We start from the raw sequence: 26463 nt of genomic DNA on the forward strand, positions 1-26463 counted from the left end.
GAGCTGCGGTTCCGCAGCACAAACTGTGACTTGTCTGCAGCGGCGTCTCTCGTGAAGTCATATTTACCACTGAGTCAGGTTGCATTTGCTCCTTAAGGGATCCTACGACTACCACCCCTTTCTTCTTTAAAGGGACTATTTTCTAAAAAGGTGGTTTTCGAGGTGTTTTTTCCACAGAATAAATGTCTAGTTTGACCTTATAAATGACAGACAGAAAAACAGCTTTATATTTATTTACTTGGTTCCAATCAGATGCCTCGAAAATGCATTAGTGCAATATACACAAATAGCAGAAGGTATAATGAGCAGATAAAATATAAAATTCAGTAAAATAGCACTCTAATCATGTGCTGCATTTAGATCTGAGATACAAACTACCACTCACTACATGCTTGCCTTTCTACCCACAACACTGAGCGTTTCTATCATTTTCATGGTCAGAACACACGAGATCTACTCAGCCAAGGTTGAGGTTAAAAGGTGAATAAGGTGGAGTAGGAGTTGTGGTGAGGAAGTGCCGTCATGGAGCACACTTGTAACAGATTCCCAGGGCAGCCCAGACATTTAGCTCATGGTAAAATGTCCTGGTTTCGGGGTACTTTTTCCTTCTTTTCAAGTTCCAACAAGAACAACAAACTCGTATCTGCTCCCAAAGAAAACACGGCAGTCAAAAATACCATCTGAACCAAATCTGAGACCTGATAACAGCAAAATCCCATGAAACAGTGTCCCAGTAACTCTCAAAACTCCATGATCAACAGGAATTACATAACCAGCAGGAATAGTGCACACTAGCCACACAGTGTGGAGGAGGAATGAAGCAGTCTGACCTACTTTAACTCTAAAACATGAAGGTTTATATTAAGATATAAGCATATTTAAAAAAAAAAAATCTGACTCAAAACACAGGACAACAATAGAACTTAAAAAAAAAAAAGACAGGCTTTAGTGTTTGCACAGATTACGTTGTTGTAGTACAGCACTGTTTGCTGAAGTAGCTTCTACAAGCCTTGTGCAGCCAAGTCAGCATGCATACTAACTTTAAGCAATAAAAATGATGAGGGTAACACAATTAGAAGTGTGGGATTTGAGGCCAGTGTGGTTGAGGATTACAAATCAGTCCAAAAAACAGAACGTTTTCTGCCTGAGCAAGACCAGAAAACCCACCGGGCATTCAATCTACTTTAATCTCTGCTAGTTAGAATGACTTTGTTTGTACCTTAGCAGGCGTTAAAACAGGAGTTATTTGGCAACAACTTCAAAAGATTACAGAGGAGTAGTCTTCTAGTCTGGCTATAAAAGGGAAAAAAAAAACAAAGACCAGCATGAACGGTAGTGAGATAATGTTTAACAAGCCACTGAGGATGAGTAAAACATGATGTGGTCATTTTAAAGCTTGGTGTCTCTTAAATCTAAATGTGGATGTCTGTAGTCATGGCAGTGTCTTCCTTCTTTAAAGTGAGGATGAGAGTGACTCATTCAGAGCGGTGACTGCTGTCAGCTGTGGTTTACCAGTTGTCTAAGAAGTCAAATCCAGTCTTCAGGATGTTATTGCTTGTGTTAAACTGTGAGGAGAGAAAAAAAACAAGAAGCAAAACAGTCAAAGAATTTTCAGAAGTAGAAAATATTGAATACAGACTCAATATTGTGTTGCACTTCCAACAGAAGATTTTACATACTAGAATCTATTAACATCCCTTTCATTTCTTCCCATTTTTATCTGAGAGCTTTGGTTCGGTTTGCCTGTTGGAGCGCATCTAAACCAGAGATATTGGCTGCCGCTCAGATACACACTGTACTTCTGATTTGGCTGCTTAGGGCTCATGTCAAAGTTTGCAAAGCCTCTAAATTAAACAAATGGCTCAGACTAAACACGCGGACAAAGACCGATGGGCTCAGTTTGGTTTGTTTCCAACTGGACCTTTTTCTGGCTCATTAAAGCTAAACAGGTCACCCACAGGTCTTTGTGAAAGTTGCTACGCAAATACGGCAGGCATTCAAAAGCTAGACTCTCCTTAATCTGACATCTGATTATTCAGTCATATGAACATCTTATATACAAAAAAGCTCTCAAAGCCTAACAATAACAACATAAAAAGACAAATAGAAATCTTTGAGATGAGGCAGTGCCACCCTTCCATGCTAGATAGATGAGACTTGACTGTATCAGCCGTGACAAATAACAGCATTGTCTCTTATTGTTCAGGAAACAAAACTGAAGATGCTGAACGAGGAGAGGCTGTGTGAGACCAGGGAAGGTCCCAAAGCAGAACCAGAGAGAGTTTAAACAAAACATACAGGAGCTAAATGCTCTTTTCGTGATATCCACATTAGAACTTGAACCCTGACCTCTTGCTATATTACGTGCCAAACCTACATTATCTGCAAAGCAGCCAATAAACTATCCCCTAGCACAAAAGGATGTGTCAGCGTGAGCCTCCACACCCCCGCCTTGTGTAAATGACTCAACAGAAACTGTGTGTCGCTGTGACTTGTGTTGTTTTGCAGAGTAAAAGCCTGCGTGACTGCCCGGCTCCGTCATCGCAACACGTGCCAATCTGGTCAGTCAACTTAACCTAATGTTTAAACCCATCAGTTTGTTTGTTCAATATCAGACTGAATAAGATAAAGACCAGATTAATGGGTTACATGTCATGTATCTCTTGACCCGTTGAGCTAAACTGCTGGAGTGAATGCCACTTTGGAGAGTTGGCAGTAGTTTAAGAGCCAATGATGCTCCTAATAAGTACTCAATCTGCCATTAAATACTGCTGGATTGCAGTATCCTCAGTAGGGCAGAAAACAACAACAACGTAATACTGGCATTCAAACATTATTCTGGTCAACACTGAAATCCCAGTTGTTTAAAATGATAATTTACTGAAGCATGTTCCACTTCTGAAATTCAACTTAGAAATGTTGACATTTCTCTGGTAAATGTTTGGACAAAGTAATATTTGAGACTAAATAAAAAGAGGATTTAGGCCAACATAGAAAATGCCTGTACAGAAGGAAGGAACTACTCATATGACTGAGCACAACATAGAATACTTCATATGTTTTCCCTCGGTTATACCGTTTTTATGATCAATGGAACCCAAAATTGAAAATCACAATAATAAAATTCAATTAAATCTCGAGAGCACCCACTATACTTTTGAAACTAAGCTCATGTCACTCTGAAGACTGAACTGTTTCAAAACTCACCTGGGAAAAGGTGGGGCTGGGGTTAAGGTTGGGGGGACTCCCTTCCTTCCTCTCCTTCTCCTTCTCCTTCACCTTCTCCTTCACTTTCTCCTTCACCTTCTCCTTCTTCTCCACACTAGCGGGAAGGCTGGGTGGTTTGGACATCATACTGGACGAGAACATTTCATCCATGGTGTTGCTGACCGATGGCAGAGTGCTTTGAGACCTCTCCCAACCTCCGACTGAGGCGCTGATGCTGACGGGCGGGGCTGGGTTCTGAGCGATGGAGATGGATGCTGGTGGAGCGCTGACAGTGGCAGGGATGGGGGGCTGCGGGGCAGGAGGCTTGGGGGCTCTCTGCTTGATGGACCTGGCAGGAGGTGGAGGGTGAGACTCTGCTGGTTCTTGTTCCTTGTGCATGGAGTTGACAGATGTCTCCTGAAGATAAAATGATATTTACAGCTAATACTAAAAGAATACTAAAAGAAATAATAAAAGCTGAGATTTATGAAGAATTAATGTGTCTTTTTTTTAGGGTTCCAAGCATGAGCTTGCCTTGATTCAAGAGTTTATAATCACAGATGCCAGTCATCAAAGCTTCAGGGTAGACTAGTGTTTGGACAGGAATTTTTCTTAGTTTGCAGTTTGCTTTACAGCTGATTTAAAAGCTTTACAGACGACTCTCAAGCTCATAAATCAGCAATCGACAGAGATCAAACCATGCCAGCAAAAAAATGTTGGAAGCTGTTCCTACAACTGGAAATGACACCGAACACTATTCAAGCCATGAGACGTAATGTTTTTTGATGCTCAACGCTTACCTGTCTCAGGTAGGAAGGGAGGGATTTTTCTCCTTTTTCCAGTGATTTGATCTGACTCGGGGTCAGGGACTGGAAGTCAGCTTTCTCGCCTTCCAGCCTCGACCTCTCAGCGCTGATCTTCCAAAAGGAAGACTCCTCCTCGGGCCTTCGTCCCTCGCTGACAGACACCTTTACAATTGCATAACAGTTATACCGATTCAGAGCTGCAGCCATCAAAAGATGTGAATCATCCTTTTTTAGCTTAGAAATGTGAGTAAAAGATTATTCAGAGAACCATTTTGTATCAAAATACTTAAGAATAGCACACTTCTTCACTGTCACATACACTCTAGTTATGCTTGAACAATGATTTACTCCTGTCCCATGCAACTCTATCAGTCTAGCAAGAAACTCCAAACTGTACCTTGGTTCCTGGTGTACTCTTGCCAAGCTGAGGAGCCTTTGGAGTCTTTGAGTCGGCCTGTGAGACAGGGATTCCCTGGTCTGCTGAGCCTGGGGTCAAGCTGAACTCCATCTGACTCTGAATAATAAATATTTACTCTAATAAAAGTATACAGTTTTACATTTCTATACACAATGTTTCAGACATGTAATGAGTAGCAAAACATAACAAGGCCATGAACAGTAGACAGGTGTGGAAAAAATGCTGTTAAGAGTGTTTCTTGTTTGTTTTCTTTAGGGATTTATAAAATGTATAGTGAGCAAACAATATCTGGTGTGACCACTTTCAGCCTTGAAAACAGCATCAATTCTTCTAGTAACAAAAATGAAATAAGGACCAGTAACACTGAGGACCATAGACGCAGTCGCCGGACACTTCATGCAGCGGAAACACGCATTATGCTCAGCCCTCTTATAAATCATGAAGATATAGCAGTACCATCAGAGCTTAAAACTAGAAAATGTCAGTGGGACCAGGGCACGCCCATCTACTTTCTGGAGAAGTTTAGCCTGTACTGGTCTTGGTGGGAGAACTGCATCCAAAAAGTTAAAAACACTGAAGTGAAAAGGAGGCCAAGTGACTTAACTATGTATTAAAACTGGGTCTGGGGTGTAAATAAAATGCCAGCAGGTGTTCTGGACTGATGAGTTAAAATTTGAATTATTTGGCTGAATAGCAAGTTTGCAGAAGGGGTGGAGAGCAGTACAATAATCAGTGCATGAAGTGTCTGCAGGCAACAGCAAAGATGGAGGGTCCTTACAAGTTTGCTGCTGCATTTCTGCAAGTGGATTTGGTAAAAAAAAGCATTGTGTCCTCAGTGCTGAGAAATACAGGGAGAGACTCGCCCACAGTATCAAGAGTGGCCTGACTGGCTCAAATATCTCCTGCAGCAGGACAAAAACTCCACACACATAGCAAATGTCATCAGAAACCATCTTCAGTATTAAGGAAAATGTCCCCAAAGTGGTGGTCTCCCACGGAGCTGTGATCTCAACATCACTGAGTCCATTCAGAATTATATTTCAATTCAATTCAATTTATATAGCTTCTATTACAACAGAAGGCGCTTTCCAGAGACCCAGAACATGTGAAGAGACAGTGAGTTGAGGCAGCGTTCAGAAGATCTGTAGTAGTTTCTTCCTCAAAAGCCGTGTATAAGTGATCCTTGAAGAATTGACCCAGTTAGGGTGCTCACACCAGATATTCACTTGATTTAGATTTCTATTCTGGTGGCTCACTAAGAAGTCTTTCTTTTCTTTTAACATTTCATCACACCTGCATGTTCACAGGACCCAATAGGTACCACAGCAATGAGCGTCCAAATGCAGTCTCAAACCAACTAAACTTTATATACCTTAGTTTCCCATGAGAAAGGGCCCGAATGCTCATCTTGCCAGGTAATGTCCTAAATAAGAGGTGGAAAAACACTTCTGTTAGTTTCTATCGAGTTTGGGATTAAAACCATACCATCAGTGCCACTTTTTCAATATTTTTTCAGGATAAAAACATATGACAACAGTTTCTTTGGCAAAATGCCATGAAGTAGTAAACAGTGGAAATGTAAACAAAAGAACAACAAACAAACTGACCTAATCTTAACTAATAAATATTGGACTTATGGTGTAACTATTGAATAAAACAAAGCAGGCTCCTCATTTCTATCTGCGTTGCCAGAGGTGTCAAGTAACAAAGTACAAATACTTCGTTACCTTACTTAAGTACAAATTGTGGAGTAATTATTTTTCAGACGACTTTTTACTTTTACTCCTTACATTTTCACGCAATTATCTGTACTTTTTATTCCTTACATTTTAAAAACAGCCTCGTTACTCTATTTCATTTCGGCCTTTAAAAAAAAAACTATCCAGTTAAATTGCTCCATCCGGATAGAGTGAATTTGGTTGTGGTTGTTTCAGATGTTCTTGTCCAGTAACTTGGATGTACATTCCAATAAAGGTTAGGATAAATGATAACATGCCTCTGAAGTTTGACTTTTTGCATCATTACAATACTTATAGGCAACTAGTCATCATATCTTCTGCTCTCTGAAACACATGTTAATGCTCAATAGTACACATATATGCTTCTTTAATATATTTGCATTATACTAAGACGCATTCATTTTCAATGGCTTTTGTCCTTAATGGCTTTTTTCCCCCTTACATTACTTTTACTTTTATACTTTAAGTAGTTTTGAAACCAGTACTTTTATACTTTTACTTGAGTAAAAAACTTGAGTTGATACTTCAACTTCTACAGGAGTATTTTTAAACTCTAGTATCTATACTTCTACCTGAGTAATGAATGTGAATACTTGTGACACCTCTGTGCGTTGCTATGGTTACGGGTTACACAGCCATCGTGACGTACACCAGCATATTTCCTACGTGGCTGGGGTTGGCCGTCGGGACATTTTTCAGACGTCAAAATAACCCCCAAACCCCTTCAAATTCGTACTTAAATTGAGTTGAAGTACCTCGTCGCCGAAGTGAACGACCTTCTGGCCCGTGTGGAGCAGCATTTTGGGGTAACAGATCAGCTCCTCCCGCTCCACTCTGTGCATGGCGTATCGGGCTCGGATATGCGGGTCCATCATCCAGTTGTCGATGGCGTTATCTTGCTCCTGCGGGCTCATTTTCTCCCAGGTCGAGCCGTGCTTGGTCTTGATTTTCTCCCGCTCCTGCATGATCTTTTTAGCCATGGAGTTGATGGAGGAGAAGTATTCAAATTTCTTCTCCTCCATCCTGTGAGCGTCGAGCCCCGCCATTGTTGCGGCGGCCATCTTTAATCCTGCCAGCTGTTGTTGTCGTGACGACACGTGACAGGGGGGCGGGGCCGTCCGGGGTGGTGTGTCAATGGCGCCATCTACTGGCCAGTTTCTGTCACTACACTTTCACTCGTTAGTGCAGGTTTGTGCTCAAATTCATCTAAAAATATTTATAATCATGTTCCCCTGTTTTATTCATATGCTGCTATTTCTGTTCCCGTGGCACAATTTTACCCGTAAAAGAGAGCTAAAGTTGTTCCAGGTTATTACTTATAATTATTATATTTGTTTTCATTTTTAAACAGTTGGCCAACTTGTGGATAGAATATTTTTTTTATAATAATCATAATCATAATCAGAATCAGAAAGAAGTTTATTGCCAAGTAGTTTAACACACACAAGAAATTTGTTGTGGTGATTAGTGCAATACAAAAGAGCAAATAATATTAAAGGAAAAAATGTACAACAAGTTGGTTCTAAAGTGCCGGAGTGATGAGTCTGTAGGAAAAAAATGTTAGTTAGTTAATCAGTGGTTAGAAAGTTTTGCCAATGGAAGACATGTAGAGACGCGTGAAACCACATAGGGATTGTGGGAACCTCTAGAGTGGATCATCATAATTAAATACCTTTTTTTTTTCCCCGAAGAATTTGGATAATTGTTTACAAGATTTTTAACCTTGCATCATAATCATAATCAGATTCATAATCACAAAGAAGTTTATTGCCAAGTAGTTTAACTCACACAAGGAATTTGTTGGGGTGATTAGTGCAATACAAAAGAGCAAATAATATTAAAGGAAAAAATTTACAACAAGTTGGTTCTAAAGTGCCGGAGTAATGAGTCTGTAGAAAAAAAAATGTACAAAGGTGACCTGGGATGTGTGTTAATGTGATGGATTGGAGTCTTTATGTTAATGTAACGTAGAGTGGGGTGGGGGGAGAGTCTGTGGTAGACGGGGGAGAGTGGGGTCCGGGGCCTTGTTGATGAGGACAGCTGCAGTCGGGAAGAAACTGTTTTTATGGCGTGAGTCCTGATGGACCAAATTCTTTAAATTATCATTCTTTAAATTGAATCTTATTTATTCTGTATTTAATTTTGTGGGGGGGAAATAGTCTATAGTAGTGTTGCAAAAATGTTACCACAAGCAGGAATTATTCAAAAATATCATAATTAATTCTTAGCAGTGCTCTGGCAGACAGGAGAAATTAAATTCCAATGTTCAGTCTGTCAAACTCTTCTTTATCTCTTTACATTTTCCTAAGAAAGTTATCTGTCTCGTTGGCAGATAAATACCTCCAAGTGTTCCCAAACAAGCGTTTAAATGAGTTTCTGCTCTTTAGTGATGAGTTCAAAGTGTACTGCGTTTTTAAACTTTTTTGTCTCTGAAAGAACTCTCAACAAATGCCAAAAAAAAGAAGAAAAAAAGCGCAACAAGAGCAGTAAAAGTGAAGTGGTAGAGCTGTGGGCTGTAAAATTAAACAGCTGGGCTAGCTTACTCAAGCTTGAAATCTCTGTAAAGCAAAGGGGAGCCGATAATATCCTTCAGTTTATCACCAACATTAACGTCACTGATCTCTCAGAAAAAGATGACACCTCAGACATATGTCCAAATTCCATTGTCATTCATTCCTTTGGTGTTATTTCTTTGAAAGCTCACTTGATTGATTAGGTACAAAACACACAGTACTTTTTACCGTTGGCTTGATATGATGAAAGTAATCGTTTTTTAAATAGTTTGCTCTTAATCCTGTCAATGGCTTTCATATCCAGACGTGAAATACCAACATAACTGCAGCTATGTGCGGTTCCAATGCTGTACACTATAACTCTTGTTACTGATAACATCACTAACTTCTGACTTTTTCTTTAAACTTTTACTTCATCTTAAATCGGAGCATTTTATGTTTATTTCTATGTTTATTCTTAAAAATAGATGATATTTATCTGTACCTAAAACAGTGATCTGTGGTGGTTTTACAGAAATCACAGTGTTTAATTGTGTATGCAGTGATAATAAAACACAACTAAAAAGATATTAAAGTACAAACATATTTTAATAAACATGGGTTTCCTCAGTACAAAAAATAGAAAGCAAGCGCTTTATAATCAATATATTTCCACACCTCAAAGTCATATGAATTTGCCACTCTAGAGGAAACAAATGGAAAAGAAAGTCAAGAAAACAACCAAACACACATGCAGCTCTACAAAACAGTAAACTTATGAAGTCTGAGCTAAATTAAATCACAAAAACATACTTTTGTCCTTATCGAGTTCTACATATGTGTTTTTTGTGATAATACAGGCCAGCATATGTATCACACTTGTTTTTTTAAATTAAATATTTGAACATATAACAATTTAAAAACATATATTTATGTCCAAATTTGGATAACGGTTTCAGGATCAGCTCATAGATAACTTATAGCATATTTGTGAAAATGCATGCATTTGCATCTTGCATATTTAACCATGGTGGTCATTTTTTTACGAGCTCTTGTTTGTGAAAGGGACTGTTCAGATTTGGCCTGTTGATGCTACATCGTTCCCCTCATGCTGTGCTGGAGGTGTGGAGATCAAATTTCTGATTTTTCAAGAGGCTGTCACTGGTGAAACGGGGGTGAAGGGTCACGGCTGTCACAGGCGCTGTTTTCGACTTCCGCCGGCACATCAGGTAGAACATCTCCACCACATTGAGCCCGACAGAGATGCAGGACATGACCAGCATGAAGATGATGAAGATGGTTTTTTCAGTGGGTCGAGACATGTAGCACTCCACGGTGAAGGGACAGGGGGCCCGGGAGCAGACGACTAGTGGCTCCATGATGAACCCATACAGATAATACTGCCCCACGATGAATCCTATCTCCAGGGCGATTCTGAAAAAGATGGAAACCATGTAGTTCCCCAGAAGATTACCTTTAATCTCGACATGGCCTTTTTCATCAGAGTACTTGGGAACTTTGACGGTTTCATGGCCAGAGTGGGTCTGCATGTGTTCTCTCAGCTTTTTCTCTTTGTGGATGACGTGAACGACGTGACCCAGGTAGATCAGCGATGGCGTCGAGACGAAGATTATTTGAAGGACCCAGAAGCGAATGTGTGAGATTGGGAAGGCTTGGTCGTAACAGACGTTCTTACAACCAGGCTGCTTGGTGTTACAGATCATGTTGGACTGTTCATCACCCCAAACCTGTAACGTCCACGTCAGAGAGGAATATTATTAGTGTTTACATCTTCATTTCAAGTATACACAGTGTGCACTAAGCAAGACTGAGTGCTCAAGACTATACTACACATTTATATTCTAGATGATGAAGTGGAAAGATATCTGACATTCGGAGAAATTCTCTGTACTTTTACAGGCAAAAAGCCACTAAAAATAATTTAAAACAGGTCGGTTTAACAAATTGCTTCATTGTTACTGAAAGATTCGTGTTCGTTTGTTTGGTGAACCAAAAGAAAAACTAGTGGAATAGAATCACAGGTTAATACAAACTTTTAATGTGTCAAGTACAAGGTTTTCCGGCCGGAGGTACATTTGTCTCAGACCACGGTGAGTAGGAGAGAAATGCACACCTGGTCATCGATCCAGTTCATTTTTATACTTAAAAGGGGGGTGTTCTTTACACCTGAATCTCATTGGTGGAGCCAGCTACGGGGAAGACACCTTAATGTTTCACTTCCAACTCTACATTTCCGCTTTTCCCCACTGTCTCCTCTTCAACAATGGTATGTGTATTGTATTTAACCTCTAATCTGATCTTGTCTACCCCAGGGGTCGGCAACCCGCGGCTCTTTAGCGCCTCCCTAGTGGCTCCTGGAGCTTTTTCAAAAATGTTTGACCTTTTTTTTTCCTTTTCTTCTTTTTTTCCTTTTTTCTTCCTTATTCCTTTCCTTTTTAATCTCGACATTTCAACTTTTTTCTCGAAATCTTGACTTTTTTCGCGACATTTCGACTTTTTTCTCGACATTTCAACTTTTTTCTCGAAATTTTGACTTTTTTCTCGACATTTTCACAAAATTTTGACTTTTTTCTCGACATTTTCACAAAATTTTGACTATTTCCTCGACATTTCGACTTTTTTCTCAACATTTCAACTTTTTTCTCAACATTTCAACTTCTTTCTCAAAATTGTATTTCATTATTAATCTCGACATTTCGACTTTTCTCGAAATTTGGACACTTTTCTCGACATTTCGACTATTATCTCGACATTTCGACTTTTTTCTCAAGATTGTACTTCAACATTAATCTTGACATTTCGACTTTTTTCTCAAAATGCATAATAAAAAAAAAAAATCTTCCCCCAGTTACAGTGGTGGACAGTAACGGAGTAAATTTACTTGAGTACTGTACTTAAGTACATATCCAGAGGATTTGTACTTTACTTGAGTATTAGATTTCTTTGGTACTTATTACTCTTACTTGAATACATTTCCAAGACAAATATTTTTACTTTTACTTGAGTAAATTTCTAGGAAGGCTGAAAAGTACTCGTTACTTTCAGGTCTGCTCTTTTATCTTCTTCCCTAAAATCCTATTTTTAGACGGATATTGGGAGACAGGCACAGAGACAGACATTGGGAGACAGTTTGTTATGCTCTATATTGCTATATTGTGCTGGTACATGTCCTTCCTGTAAAGTTAAGTGACTTCAACATTGAGTTATTGAAAGCAGAGATGTAGTTTTTTGTAAACAGTGGTCTATGAGGGGGATCCAGACTTAGTTGGATGGTGCAGGTTCATTTGGTTTCAGTTCATGATTGTTAATAAACTCTGCATCATCTGCTGTCCTCTTATGATCTCATTCATTTGATTTGTTTTTGGTGTTTCTGCAGGTTTTATATAACATTGTGGTTCTAAAAGCAGCACAACAGTGCAGCTGGTTTCAAAGAGTTAATTCTCAGAAACAATAGTTAAAAGATCCTTAAATTAATTTAGAAAAAATATAGTAATTTACTGATGTGGAAAATAAGAAATTTACTCTTACTCTTACTCTTACTTTTACTGAAAGTAAATTTAAAAGCATTTACTTTTGGATACTTAAGTACCTTTAAAAGCAAGTACTTTTCTACTTTTACTCGAGTAATATTTTGACTGAGCTACTTTTACTTGTAACAGAGTAAATTTTGACCAGTAGTATTTGTACTCTTACTCAAGTACTGGGGTCGAGTACTCTGTCCACCTCTGCCCAGTTATAACTAATATAGAAACATGCAGCATGTGTTTCCTTCATTCTAAGGCTTATACAAGACTTTTCATTTTTTGCGGCTCCAGACATATTTGTTTTTTGTGTTTTTGGTCCAATATGGCTCTTTCAACATTTTGGGTTCCCGACCCCTGGTCTACCCGAATCACCAGAGGGGGTGGCTCCGTGTCTGAATATGAAGAGAGAGCCCACCGGTGTTAAATTCTTTGAGCTTTAACAATTTCATGAAATCCTAACATTACTTTCATGTTCAACCCAGAAAACGGTTGAACAGAATTTTCGATGAGCTCTTTTAATTTAAAAGTGAAGATGAGAGGTTGAGATTTAATGAATTGTTGCTCATCTGAACTCAGGTACAACCAGAACATACACTGTGTTTCATGTGCTTCCATGTGGCCACCAGAGGGACGAGAAACGTGAGTCTGGAAAAAAAACTATCCACAGACCTTCTCAGCTCCAGCTCCAAGCACCATGATCCTGAAGACAAACAGCACGCTGAGCCAGACCTTCCCCACCACGGAGGAGTGCGACTGCACCTTGTTCAGCAGCGACGACAGAAAACCCCACTCTCCCATGGTTGCTGTGCACACTGGGAATGGGAAGAAAATAAATCATCAGTTTAATCAACTTTCACTTAATTAAATCAGTTTTCATTATTTTTAAACTCTAAATTCAGTCATATTAAACCTGTTTTGTGTTTTTTGAGATCAACTATGCATTATTTTGATATTAAATATTAAATAAATATTAAACACATACACTTCTGACCTATGCGGCAAATTAACGGCACATTAACGCACATCCTGGATCACATCTGTATAGACTCATTACTCTGGCACTTTAAAACCAATATGATGTTGTACATGTTTGGTGTACATTTTATATCTCACTGTTCTTTTGTATGACACCAAATCACCACAACAAATTCCTTGTGTGTGTTAAAAAACTACTTGGCAATAAACTTCTTTCTGATTCTGATTCTGATTCTAAATTTAGATTTTGGAGATATTTCTGTTGTCAAAATGAAGTTAAAGATTGTTTAATCAGCAGTTGGTGTCATCATTTGTTAGAAAGGATTAACATGAACGATAAAGTACAGCAGCAGAAAGGTAGCTTTGCAAAATCCTGTCATGAAGATACACTAAAATCCAAATATCTGACCAGATTTTATAAGAAAGAGGACATTCATATTCAGTAAAACCTCATATATTTTTCCACATCTTAACCTTTTAAAGTAAAGAAGAATACTTTAGTGTTTTTGGTGTTATTTCACACTGTGTCATTGCTTCTGAGTAACTGGAAATATGCAGATAATTCAGGTAACTGTCTGATCTTTTGTTAAAAAGCTTAGTTGAAACACTCTATCAGGCTTCAGTTGTTTTAGCAAAAGGTTTTTAAGAATCCAAACTGATACATTTGTATCTTATTCCAGAAAATTAAATAAAAAATGAAATGATCTTCCTTTGGTCTTAATTTTTGTGCAGAGTAAATTTAGAGAAAGACATGAGGGTATACTGCACCTTTGAGTTCCCGAGACAAGCAGGTTGCAGGCCGTCACAGGTGGCAGGCTTGAATGACAGCGTGCAGCGGTGCCTCGACCCAGCCCTGGGATGCCTTGAACTTTAGATGATGCAGTTGTGCAACTGTGTGACTTGTCACGTTGTCACAGCTTCTGGAAATGATAAATCTCAAGGCAACAAATTTGGGCCCAATGCTGGAAAGGTGGAGCAGGTTAATGATTGACGACCCTTTAAACCCCAGCAAAAACAAGCGATGACTCAAGTTGGGCTGACGTGCATATTCCTGGTCGATATATTTAGTGAAATAATGACAGAGCCAGGGGGTGAGAGGGCATGAAGACAGTGTACTGACAAATGGTACAAATGCAGCACTACGTGACGATTTAAGTGTTCAGTTTGAGAGTATTGAACGCTTCAGAGATGGGTTTTTTTCTGACATAAATTCCTCAGACATTTGAATAAACTTAAACTCTTTAACATGTCACAGTTTGTTTGGATTCCCTCTTAATAACTGTCCTTTGATGTAAAACTCAGTCACGGTTTATGTATTATATATATATATATAAATATATATATATATATATATATACATATATACAGACCAAAAGTTTGGGCACATTTCCCCATTTGTTTGAATGAGAAGGTGTGTCCAAACTTCTGGTCTGTACTGTATATATATATATATATATATATATATATATATATATATATATATATATATATATATATGTATTCAATTCAATTCAATTTTATTCATATAGCGTCTATTAAAACAGAAGTTGTCATAACATAAACAGTCGAAAAACAGCCAAAAAAAGGGAAAAAAGTGTGAGCCTTTTGATCTTTTGCTTGTGACATATATATATATATATATATATATATATATATATATATATATATATATATATATGTATGTATGTATGTATGTATGTATGTATGTATGTATATATATATATGTGTGTGTGTGTGTGTGTATATATATATAATATATAATTCGATTATATTCAGTATATATAGTTCATAGTAATATAATAGTAATATAGTAATAGTATAGTAATAGTAATATAATATAATATATTATTATATATTAATATTTTAGATTGTATTTATTTATATTTCATTAAAATGAATACAATTTTATTTGGGAGGTAATCTTTAAAGTCCTCTATTGTGTGTGATGGGAAGAGGAGGCGTGGAGTCGGCTGTCATGGGGCGGGGTGGGGGCCACACCCTGGTTCATTCATGCTTCATCGAGCAGTAAACTAATAAAGGATAAAAAAAATAATAGGTGCGGACTAGAATCTTAATAATTAAGCATGTTTTATGTTTCTGGAAAGTATGTGTTTTTGTGAACGTGACAATTTGAATCAACAGAGAAAAGATACCATATTATATTCAACTTAAATCATTTATTATAAACAACAAAGCATAGAAAAATGCAGAAACGGACGTTTCACCACAATCATTGACATTATTGTCCAATAAGAAATTTACTGACATAATGAACATTACAATAACTTAAAAGTACACATTCAATAGCTGGGCATGAACACAATTCTGCTCACTCACAGAGTTACAGTTAAGTATCTGTACTATATATACATCAGTGTTACACACTTTCCTTTGCAGACTTTTGTTTAAACAGTGAAAGTAAAAATCCAACAGTGAACTCCTTTATTTTATCCCTGAAGAATTTTCTCGGTGTATAGTGATGCATGATTACACAGTGATGGAGCTCTTTCTCTATCCTGCTATGATGAACAGACCAGCACACAAATCTTTACTTGAGTCTCTCGAGTGTATTTGAACAAGCAACTTTCAGGGCAAATATCTGAGACAGACAGTGAACTAGATCTTAATGGTCACATCAGAGGTTCTTAATGATCGCTTAATAGCCGCTTTTCTTCCTTGGCCCCGTCCAGGTTTCCTCCGACGCTGTGGTTGCTCTCCAGCTCCAGGTTAATCTGGTTCTGCTTGAGGGCTTCGTGTGAAGTCGGCCAGCTGGGAGCTGAGAGTCTGGCGGGGTTTTCTGCTGAGGTGAGCTTGTTGTTGCGAGACTTGGACCTGCACTTGGTCCTGGTGCAAATCAGGTAGAACACCTCAATGATGTTGAGGAACAGAGAGACGCAGGCGACCGCCAGCATGAAGATGATGAAGATGGTTTTCTCGGTGGGCCTGGACATGTAGCACTCCACGGTGAAGGGACAGGGCTTCTTAGAGCAGGGGAACATGGGGACCATGACAAAGCCGTACAAGTAGTACTGTCCCACGATGAAGGCGGCCTCGATCACGATCTTGGCCACGAGCTGGGTCAAGTAGCTGCCCAGCAGGTTCCCCTTGATCTTCACCTGTCCCTTCTCATCGGTATATTTGGGAGCTTTGAGCTTGTGGGGGCCACCGGGGCTGGAGATCTGCTCCCTCAGCTTGTTCTCCTTGTGGATGATGTGCATGGCATGACCCAGGTAGATCAGCGTCGGCGTGGACACGAAGATAATCTGGAGGACCCAGAAGCGAATGTGCGAAATGGGGAAGGTCCAGTCATAGCAGACGTTTTCACAACCGGGTTGCTGGGTGTTACAGAGGAAACCCGACTGCTCGTCACCCCAGACGCTTTCAGCACCCGCACCCAAAACCATGATCCTGAACAGGAAGAGGACGCTCATCCAGATCTTCCCAATCACCGTGGAATGGGACTGGACTTTCTCCAGCAGGGTTGACAGAAATCCCCAGTCTCCCATCTTAACGGGTGATTTTCAAGTATTAATCTGAAATGACATGAAAGGAAAAGGAGAAAAAAGAGTTGATAAACTAGTGGAACACAGGAAAAAGCAGGACTTTTTTTTTCTTTTAAAATGACACCCACACCTCATAACTGAAACATTAACCAAATCTTATCACTTAATAAATATGCTTTTGTGGACAGGGAAAGGCTCAGCGCATTAGAAGGAAGAAAATGTTCCCCTGAACCTTGAACTCCTTGGTCAATGTGTTCTTGAAACAATCGTTAGTCAGAATTTTGGAGGGAAACTCAGTTGACCTCATTGACAAATCAATACATTTGTTGAAATAAAATGGAACATTTCAAACAAAATTAAATTATTAAATTAAATTAAATTAAAATTAAATTAAATTCAATTAAATATATATATATATATATATATATATATATATATATATATATATATATATATATATATATATATATATATATATATATGTATATATATGTATATATATAAGTGTAGAATATACATATTTGGTGAGTATCACATTTTCATACATTTTCATACATCTTAAGATAGAAGAACACAAAAAAGCAGATTAGCGAATGTTTTCTTTGAAAATATAAGAAACATAAATGAACCTTTTATAGAGTGAAAAATCTCAAAATATCCACCTTTCAAGTACTGAAAGGTGCAGAGCAGAAAAAGGGCTGCATCTTACCTGCTGATCTGGTCAGAAAGGACGCTCTCCGGTTGGGACTGATCACTAACTCTGGTTGGACCTTGAGTTTTGTGCTGGGTGAGGACGACAGGACTCATAAGGGATTGAGTTGCGCAACTTGTTGGCTTCAATGTCACGTTGTGGCCATCAGCAAGCTGGGGCAGAAAAAGTTGACAACAGACCCATCCAGGAGGAAGAGTGTGTAATAATTGACAGGAACTCATGTTCAGAAGCCCGGCCTTGTCTTTAAATGCCTCTGAGGGTTCGGGAGGAAATTTAAGAGGTAAAAACTAAACATCGTCAGGTTGTAGTTTTGGGTGACATTTTCAAATCTAAATCAATAGTTTGAGATTGCTCCATGCGAAGATTTATTGATAGCCTTTTTTTTTCTCTTTTTGTCAAGCACTTTTGTAATATTATCAGTAAGAAGTCCTATTCAGATCAGTTCCTTATAAGCAGTTCCTGATCTCACAGCTTCTCAACTGCATCCAATCGTCTAAAGACAAGAGGATGTTGCATTAAACCATTCATTTTATAACCATTAAGATAATGTCAAGCATAATCTGCTGATCTGATCATTTAAACAGGTTATGTTGATTAAAGGCAAAACAGAATCTGATTTCTAAACAGCTCCATATGTATTTTATTGGTGGGAAGGAGCAGAAGGTGCTCGTCAAGCTTCCCCCAGATGTTTGACTTCATCACCGCGCCCTCACTGGATAAGTGGAAGAAACGAATTTCAGCTTATTTGTTTGTTTGAGTTCCCATTCTTCTAGTCCCGAAAAAGAAAAAGAAAAAAATCAGGGAGTAAAGATAATTTTAAATGCAATGAACAATTACAAAATAAAACATCCTTTTGACTGCAGGTGTGGAATGAGCCAGTCTGGTGGAAAGAGCCACAAGCGGAGTGTAATAGCGGTAATAACATGTTCACTGTTGATAAGGTTTAAGAATGATAAATGACCACGTGTTCTTGACGTAACAACCTCTTTTTGATCACATTTCCCTAAAAAGGGGATTATGATGCATTCAGAAGTTGCTGCCTCTGGCCGTCTTCATGTATTTGGGGGTGGAGGCCCCAACGTGAGCGTTCTGTGGTACGATACACCACAATCACAGTTTCAATCACTGTGGCACTATCAGCCTCTGAGAATGAATCAACAGTCCCATGTGAACATTTACATGGTTTCATGACATGTGGAGAAAACGTCAGGTTTGCGTTACATAACATTCACACAGACATCAGCTCATGTCAACCAGACTGCGACTATTTTTGTCAGTGCCATTACAGTCTTTACATTTCTACTTCAACTCTGAGCACCCACTGAAGGAAAGCTGCAGAGATGTTTCTGCTGGCCTATAGAAATACTTTATTTATTTGGAAACATTAACTTTTTTTATGTCGGGTTTCATGTGTGAAAATGTAGAAACCTTGCGGACAAATGCACAGCAGTCAAATTCAAATATGTAGTTTATTGACTGAAATACTACAAAGTGAAAATGTACTTAATCTACCAAAAAGTGTCTCTAAAAGTAAAAAAAAAAAAAAAAAGTATGGCTTATTATACTTACCATTGTAACAATAGTAACTTGAGGCTATTTTAAGCAACATAACTGAGTTCTGTTTACAGAAGCTGGCCATTCCCATCCCTCTCTCCCTCCCTCCCTCCCTCTGTACTTACTAAACACATACCCCCGTCCACGCTTCGGTCAAAGCACACAAACTCTGGGACCAGGTGAAAGTGGATACATATTTGCCACAAATGAGTCCGGGCCTCAGATGTGGATCTCCCCGATGCTGCTGCCAGACAACACCGTTTTAGCTCCGTCACAGATGCCGATACTGATCCCGTTCACCCCTAATCTCGGGCCCTGCAACTCCGAGTCCGACTTGGCGTAATTCGGGTTTATTTCACGTTGTCTTTTAAAATCTCTCCTCTTTGAACTTGGCGGTGTCACTGGGGTCACGGTGTAGTTCTGCCTCCTCGTCATGCACTCCTTCACAGCTTTCACACACAGATACAGGAGCTCGGCGATGCTGAGGGCGAGCGAGACGAACGCCGCCACCAGCATGAACCAGATGATGACAGATTTCTCAGTGGGTCTGGACAGGAAACAGTCCACCGTGTGGGGGCAGGGGAAGCGGCTGCATACGTACTGAGCGGGGAGGGTGAAACCGTAAAGAAAGTACTGACCCACGATGAACAAAGCTTCCAGGACGATCTTGGCCAAAAGATGGAGGACGTAGCTGCGAAGGAGGCGGCCTCGGATGCTGATCTTGCCGCTGGCTTTGGTGTACCTGGGGACTTTGAAGGCCCTCCTGAGGAAGAGGCTGGCCGGGTCGTCAAGCTCCGCCTGCTTAATCATCATCTCCTTCAACTGATATCACAGGGGAAAAAAGGCAGAGTCAGACATTCTCCATTTGTCAGAAACTGTCCCAGAATCACAATTTTGAGGTTGAGAAGAAAAGGCATCTCAGTGTTGGCTGCGTGAACGCTGGGAGTTTTAAAGACGGGTTCACCTGCGTATTAATAAGGAGGTGCTGAGATACGCTTTTGAAGCAGCTTCCTAACTTTTTAATTCAGCTACCGTGGACTTTTTTGAAATTCTTTATGGCAAATTAAGTTAAAGATGGCTGTCCTCGATCAGGAAATTAACATCAAGGCCCATAAGAAGAGCGTTTTGTAAGAACAGCGTTCAACATTATATAAATTGACTGTTGGGCTGTAGGAGTCTAAAAAACATATAAGCTAATGATCATCCAATCTCACTCACTGAGGGCCTTTCCCACTGAAGTGCTGGAATCTTTCAGGGATTTCAAGGATCCGTTGGCACTTTTATTGTATGCATATCAGCCGCAGCTTATCTTTCTTGCCTTTGTCTAAAGAAAAACAACTATGAGACAAAAAAAAAAACAACAAAAAAGGTCGAACTTATTGTGGTTTTGCTGGTTTGTTATTCTGCAGCTTCAGGTTTTTCAGTTTGAGCCAGTTAATTAATAATAAACAGAAAATTAATTAATAATAAAGAGAAAATTAATTGATAATAAAGAGAATATTAACTTGTTTTCAATTGCCACGTGTTGAAGAAGACACATTTACAAAAGTTTCCTGACACTTAAAGTAATGTGTGATTACATTTAGATTAGATCAGATCTTTATTGTCATATAGTTATATAACAACGAAATTAAACGTGCCATCTATGGAGCTAGAACAGTCTCATAATTCACAAATGCACAGGACAAGTTTTACAAATGCACGGACCGATTTGCAAATACACACACCGTTTCACACGTGCACAGGACAAGTTTTACAAATGCACAGACCGATTTGCAAATACACACACCGTTTCACACGTGCACAGAACAATTCACACGTGCACAGGACAAGATTCACAAATGTATTTTTGATGCACACACAAATATAACCTGATTTACAAATGTTTTTTTGTCTGTGAGCTGCGCTGGATTTGTGTGTGAGTTTTGAGACTCCCCTGACGTGACTCGATGCACAAATAGGTTTTTTTTAACACAGAAGGATCTGCAACCAATCAGATGTCTTCATTTGTTCCAGCCAATCATAAGAGCGCACCCCACGTGGGGGACGATTTACTCTAAACCAATCAGATTAAAGGGGCGGATACACCTGCTGTTTGAACTGCGTTAGCGCTGTTCACATAGAAAAGTGATTAATATTTGGAGTTGGTGGAGTAAAGACAGCAACAGGAGATAAAAGATAAATAAAGGATGAAGAGGAGATCACTGTTCTGATTTTTTGTTGTGATCTAAAGAAAACAGCGCAATCGGAGATGGTTTGTCGGGCCGTTCAACCAGAGCCGTCGGGAGACTGGAGACTCTTAGTCCTGCCGATGCAGCAACTGATGATGAGAAACAGCAGAGATTTTTCTGTATTTGAACTACAGGTGTCTTTCAGGAGAACGAGCCTGTTGACGGGGGTGAATATTGCTGCAGTCTCGTTCTGGCTCTGGCCGCGAGTGGCGCTGGTCCCGGTCAGAAACACCAGCTGACCACAAGTGACCAGACGTGGAGGTCAGAAACAAGCAGCTGTTATCCTCACATTTATGATGTGACGTTGCCACCACACAGAGACAAACGTGTCAAAACAGCGGTGGCAGATCAACACAGTCCCGGTGCAGATAGAGTCGTGCAGGGAAGATGCAGCGGTAATGATGCTGTCGGGGTTTAGTCCACCGATCATCAAACATCTGAGCTGGATACAGAGGTTCTTCGGTTATCAGTCGACTGATACCGACTTTACTCCAGATATTTCAGTAAATTAATCTCCTGACATGCGCTGCTGCTCCACCTGCGCTGCCTGCAGCTCGTCCCCGTCAGGCAGCGCAGCAGCTCTCTGCTGTCTGTCTAGTTCTGAGCTGAATCAGCGGGACAGTAATACGTCGTGAAACCAAACAGAGCAAACATATAAAAATCTCCACTGTTTCTCATCATCAGTTGCTGCACCGGCAGGACTAAGAGCTCTCCAGTCCCGACGGCTCTGGTTGAACAGTCCCACAAACCATCTCTGATCGCGCTGTTTTATTTACCGGGATCACAAGAAAAGCAGCAGTGATCTCCTCTCCATCCTGTTTATTTATTTTTTATCTCCTGTAACTGTTTTTTATCTTTACTGCACCAACTTGAAATATTAATCACTTTTCTATGTGAACAGCGCTAACGCAGTTCAAACAGCAGGTGTATCCGCCCCTTTAATCTGATTGGTTGCAGATCCTTCCGTGTTAAAAAAAACCTATTTGTGCATCGAGTCACGTCAGGGGAGTCTCAAAACTCACGCACAAATCCAGCGCAGCTCACAGACAAAAAAACCTTTGTAAATCAGGTTATATTTGTGTGTGCATCAAAAATACATTTGTGTATCTTGTCCTACGCACGTGTGAATTGTTCTGTGCATTTGTGAAACAGTGTGTGTATTTGCAAATCGTTCTGTGCATTTGTAAAACTTGTCCTGTGCACGTGTGAAACGGTGTGTGTATTTGCAAATCGGTCCGTGCATTTGTAAAACTTGTCCTGTGCATTTGTGAATTATGAGACTGTTCTAGCTCCATATGCCATCAGTCAGTGCTAAAAAATAAATAGATAAATACTATAGTATATAAAAAATGTACACACAACATAAAATAAAAAAAAATACTGATTAAAACCAATAAATAATTAAAAATAGCCTACACATGAACAAAATCCTTCATATCAGTTTATAATTGGTTTTTGAGTAGATTAAGTTTTGTTACAGCTGTAGGATAAAAAACGGTCTCTGAATCGGGTTTGTTCTTGTTTTTATTGCTCTGTCGGTACCATCTACCTGAGGGCAACAGTGCAAACAAAGAGTGTCCGGCGTGAAAAGTGTCCTTTGTGATCTGTTTTGCCTTTTTAATACAGCGGTCGCTGTGTGTGACATGCTTTGTTAAAAAATACCGCAGGATGTACAGCTTCAAAGCCTCACCTAGCAGGTGGTGTAACAGAGGGGGTCTAACATCCCTCCCTATGCTGCGGGGGGGCTTCTTTTCCTTTTTCACGGTGTGAAACTAGGTGGGGTTAAAAAACAAAAATAGAGCGGTTTGATAATTCTGCTCTGATCCCATCTGTGATGTGATGTGGCACACTGCAAACTAAACAGCTCTTGAATGACAGTTTCGGACTGAAGCCACCACAACCAAAACAACAAGGTCGTGCTATGCTGGAGTTTTTGAGTTGGTATTTACTTCAAACACCAAAGTTTCTTGGGGAGAGCTGCTGCAGATAATAATTATGTACTGGGGCCACTCTTCATCAGCCAAGACTGCCTTCACATCTTATTTGTGAGCAGCCTATACAGGACTGTCTCAGAAAATTAGAAGTCCTTTATTTTCTGTAATGCAAAAATGTCATACATTCTGGATTCATTGCAAGCCTTTGATTATTTTAATATTGCTAATTATGGCTTACAGCTTAAGAAAACTCAAATATCCTATCTAAAAAAATTTGAATTTTTTGTGGATCTTAATCTTAAACTGTGAGCCATAATCAGCTATATTAAAATAATAAAAGGCTTGCAATATTTCAGTTGATTTGTAATGAATCCAGAATGTATGACATTTTTGTTTTTTTAATTGCATTACAGAAAATAAAGAACTTTATCACAATATTCAAATTTTCTGAGACAGTCCTGTATTTGTAGCCTTTCCTCCCTGAAGTGTCATTTTTTAAATCATAAATCCAAAGTAGGGGAAAGATAATGAGACAATAACCTTATTTGGTGCCACTCATTAATGCCAGGGCTAACACATGTTTCTACATCTGACCCTCCACCTGCAGATATGTCATGACAGACAAGTCTGGTTCTCATTCTGTCCCACTTGTGCAGCAACACACCTTCTTCTCAGTGTGTATCACATGCAGCACGTGACCGAGGTACAGCAGCTTGGGGGTTGCGATGGCAATAATCTGAAGAACCCAAAAGCGGACGTGAGAGATGGGGAAGGCGAGGTCGTAGCAGACGTTCTCGCAGCCCGGTTGCTTAGTGTTGCAGACGAAGTCCGACTGCTCATCCCCCCACACCTGTAGAAGATCAGAAGAAGAGGATGCTGGACGTTCGGCATTCAACTCTATATTCAATTATAGCTTTCAAGCAGTGGGAGTGATGTTTGATCACCCCTAATATGAACTCCATTCAGATGAAGTTGTCATTATTCATCCTTTAAGCCTCCTTTATTCCCGTACAGCTGTATAGGCCTGTGTTGAAAAAATCGATTTTCTGATTCTAAATCGATTCTCATATTAATTCCTAAAATCGATTTGTATGTCTAAAGATCGATTTTTTTTTTTAATTTTTTCTTTATTAAAATTTTTTTTTTTTTTTTCCCATCATTACATTTTTGCCTGGGGAACTTTAATCCCAGTAGTCCCAGTAGTTTTGAAAACTCCTGAACTAAATTAACTTTTCTTTAGAGAAAATGCTGGAAATTTCAGCTTAAATTTCTAAATGTTACTTCAATGAAGTTCATATTATCTATATTTACTATAGCTTGTTTGGTTTCTCTGTTATCGGAGACGGTTTGTCATGAAACACCTGAAAAATGCCGGGTGCTTCATGGCAGGCTGTGTGTCTGGTGAATAAATCAGACAAGCTAAAATAATTTGTTTACTGCTTGAGCTGTTGCAATTTCTTTCTTTTTTTGCATTTTAAATGGATATTGAAATGCCTATTTGAGTTATTTATTTCTTAATTATTTCACAATAATTATTGTGAAATTATTATTTCAATAGTTATTTTACAGTCATATAATCCAGGCAACACTAATCCAAATCAATATCGAATCGGATCGGATCGAATCAAATGGTGATAATCGATTCTGAATCTTAAGAATCGGAATCGAATCGATTCTTGACTTTTGAATCGATACCCAGCTCTACAGCTGTACATGGAGGTTTATATGAGCAGACCTTCTCAGCAGCGGTGTGCAGGACCATGATCCGGAACACAAACAGGACCGTCAGCCAGACCTTTCCAATCACAGTGGAGTGGCTCTGCACCTTATCCAGCAGGCGGCTCAGCAGCTCCCATTCTCCCATTTCAGTCGCCAGTTGACCTGTTTTCTGTCGGGAGGGATGGAATGAATATAATCCACAGATACGGTTCCAAAACAGTAATCCATAAGGATATTTTAACAGCATATAAATCCTAGATGAGTTTTTGTTATTGAAACCTGTAACCTTGTGTGTGTTGTGTTGGGACGGAAAATTGGATGGTTTGTAAAAACGGAATAGATTTTTGAGAAAGAAAAAGTCAAAACAGAGAGTCTCTCTCAAGGCCAACGTTGTATCATTTTTCAAAGTCTTACGACTTTGCAGATAAAAGCCACAACTGCTGATTCAAGTCTCCAAAACAAAATTATAGACATGACACCAACAACATAAACTAGGGGAAATCTAAAGTTAAAGAAAGCTAAACATTGAGTTAAACCAGTTCTTCTTCAGTAGGTTAGGCAAGTCTGCTATAAATTTCCTTAAATTACCAAATGTGCTGCTCATGTGTCTCAGTTTGCATCATTTAAAAACGTTTTTGTTTTTTTAAATGGCAGTAAATATTTGATTAGTAGAGACTGCAAGCTTTGATTTTTACTGTGGTTTTCAGTATAACAGAACAAGTAAATCTCAACTTACAAACATGGTCCATTACATCCCTGAATATTTGATTTGTCAAGCCTGTAAACATCATCTTCAGTATAAATTTAGGAATTACTTCAAGGTGAAATCAGAATAGGTGATGATTGAGAATCAACTCACCAGCTGAACGAACTGAAAAGTGGAGGGAAGGTGGATGAAGAGAGAACTGCAGTGCGTCTGAAGGATGATGAAACGAATGAAGAGTGGAGAAGTCGCTGTCTGGGTTTTGTTGTTCATCTGCTGACTTATCTGGAAGGACACCTTCCTAACCACTACAACAACAACCTCTGGGCCCCAACACTGAGTGTTGGAGGCTGCTGACGGCGAAAACTAAACCAGGGCTGAATCAAACATGCTGCTTTGTCCGACTCTTTATACATCATTTCTGAAGGATTTCTGCTCAAGAGTCCTATGGAATTTTTGGAAAGTGATGCCTCAACCCATGCAGAAAGACCTGCAGAAGCCAAAGACACTGTAAAAGGAGTAACCTATGGTTCATCCTGGTGTATTTATTCCATGCACAGGAATTTGAACCCAGTCGTGAACCCAGTAGATATATAAAAATTGAAATAATAATAAACTAAATCTATGGGACGTTAGAGGTGTAGTATAGGGAAACGCGTGGTTGAAAAGTCACAGTTGTGAATGTGTACGATTGCTGCCAGTTGTTGCCAGGCAACAGCTAAGCGGATGTATAGACCTACACAGACAGTGTCGACAGGTAACACAGGTGAAGTCTTGGACGACAACCTGGATGGAAACTCACAGTTAACAGTTCCACATCTAGGGGGTAAATACCCTCCTTCACATTAACATATCCAGGATCGCACCGTTAACAGTCACTAGCATCCCTCCTCTCCTACTTGCTGGTCTGTTTGCAGTCTCACTG

General features: G+C 39.4%; 4 protein-coding genes across 4 annotated transcripts; all 4 read right to left on the minus strand.

Annotated features, from left to right (window-relative positions):
* Nucleotides 1-217: 217 nt before the first annotated feature.
* Nucleotides 218-7236, minus strand: c18h1orf198 (chromosome 18 C1orf198 homolog). Its single transcript, XM_061707357.1, has 6 exons — nucleotides 6926-7236; nucleotides 5804-5854; nucleotides 4411-4527; nucleotides 4008-4175; nucleotides 3208-3624; nucleotides 218-1565 (listed from the first exon to the last, which is right to left on the minus strand). The coding sequence occupies exons 1-6, from the start codon at nucleotides 7229-7231 to the stop codon at nucleotides 1509-1511; spliced, it is 1116 nt and encodes a 371-aa protein (XP_061563341.1). The 5' UTR covers nucleotides 7232-7236; the 3' UTR covers nucleotides 218-1508.
* Nucleotides 7237-9252: 2016 nt separating this feature from the next.
* On the minus strand, nucleotides 9253-14090 carry LOC133418589 (gap junction Cx32.2 protein-like). Its single transcript, XM_061707358.1, has 3 exons — nucleotides 13951-14090; nucleotides 12877-13019; nucleotides 9253-10410 (listed from the first exon to the last, which is right to left on the minus strand). The coding sequence occupies exons 2-3, from the start codon at nucleotides 13003-13005 to the stop codon at nucleotides 9769-9771; spliced, it is 771 nt and encodes a 256-aa protein (XP_061563342.1). The 5' UTR covers nucleotides 13006-13019; nucleotides 13951-14090; the 3' UTR covers nucleotides 9253-9768.
* Nucleotides 14091-15339: 1249 nt separating this feature from the next.
* Nucleotides 15340-17473, minus strand: gja13.1 (gap junction protein alpha 13.1). The gene is made up of 2 exons (XM_061747062.1): nucleotides 17395-17473; nucleotides 15340-16715 (listed from the first exon to the last, which is right to left on the minus strand). The coding sequence occupies exon 2, from the start codon at nucleotides 16686-16688 to the stop codon at nucleotides 15828-15830; it is 861 nt and encodes a 286-aa protein (XP_061603046.1). The 5' UTR covers nucleotides 16689-16715; nucleotides 17395-17473; the 3' UTR covers nucleotides 15340-15827.
* Nucleotides 17474-19170: 1697 nt separating this feature from the next.
* LOC133464464 (gap junction Cx32.7 protein-like) lies at nucleotides 19171-24980 on the minus strand. The gene is made up of 3 exons (XM_061746469.1): nucleotides 24852-24980; nucleotides 23781-23966; nucleotides 19171-19773 (listed from the first exon to the last, which is right to left on the minus strand). The coding sequence occupies exons 1-3, from the start codon at nucleotides 24978-24980 to the stop codon at nucleotides 19171-19173; spliced, it is 918 nt and encodes a 305-aa protein (XP_061602453.1).
* Nucleotides 24981-26463: the final 1483 nt, after the last annotated feature.

This window comes from Cololabis saira, chromosome 18 (assembly GCF_033807715.1).
Source record: "Cololabis saira isolate AMF1-May2022 chromosome 18, fColSai1.1, whole genome shotgun sequence".
Taxonomy (NCBI): domain Eukaryota; kingdom Metazoa; phylum Chordata; class Actinopteri; order Beloniformes; family Belonidae; genus Cololabis; species Cololabis saira.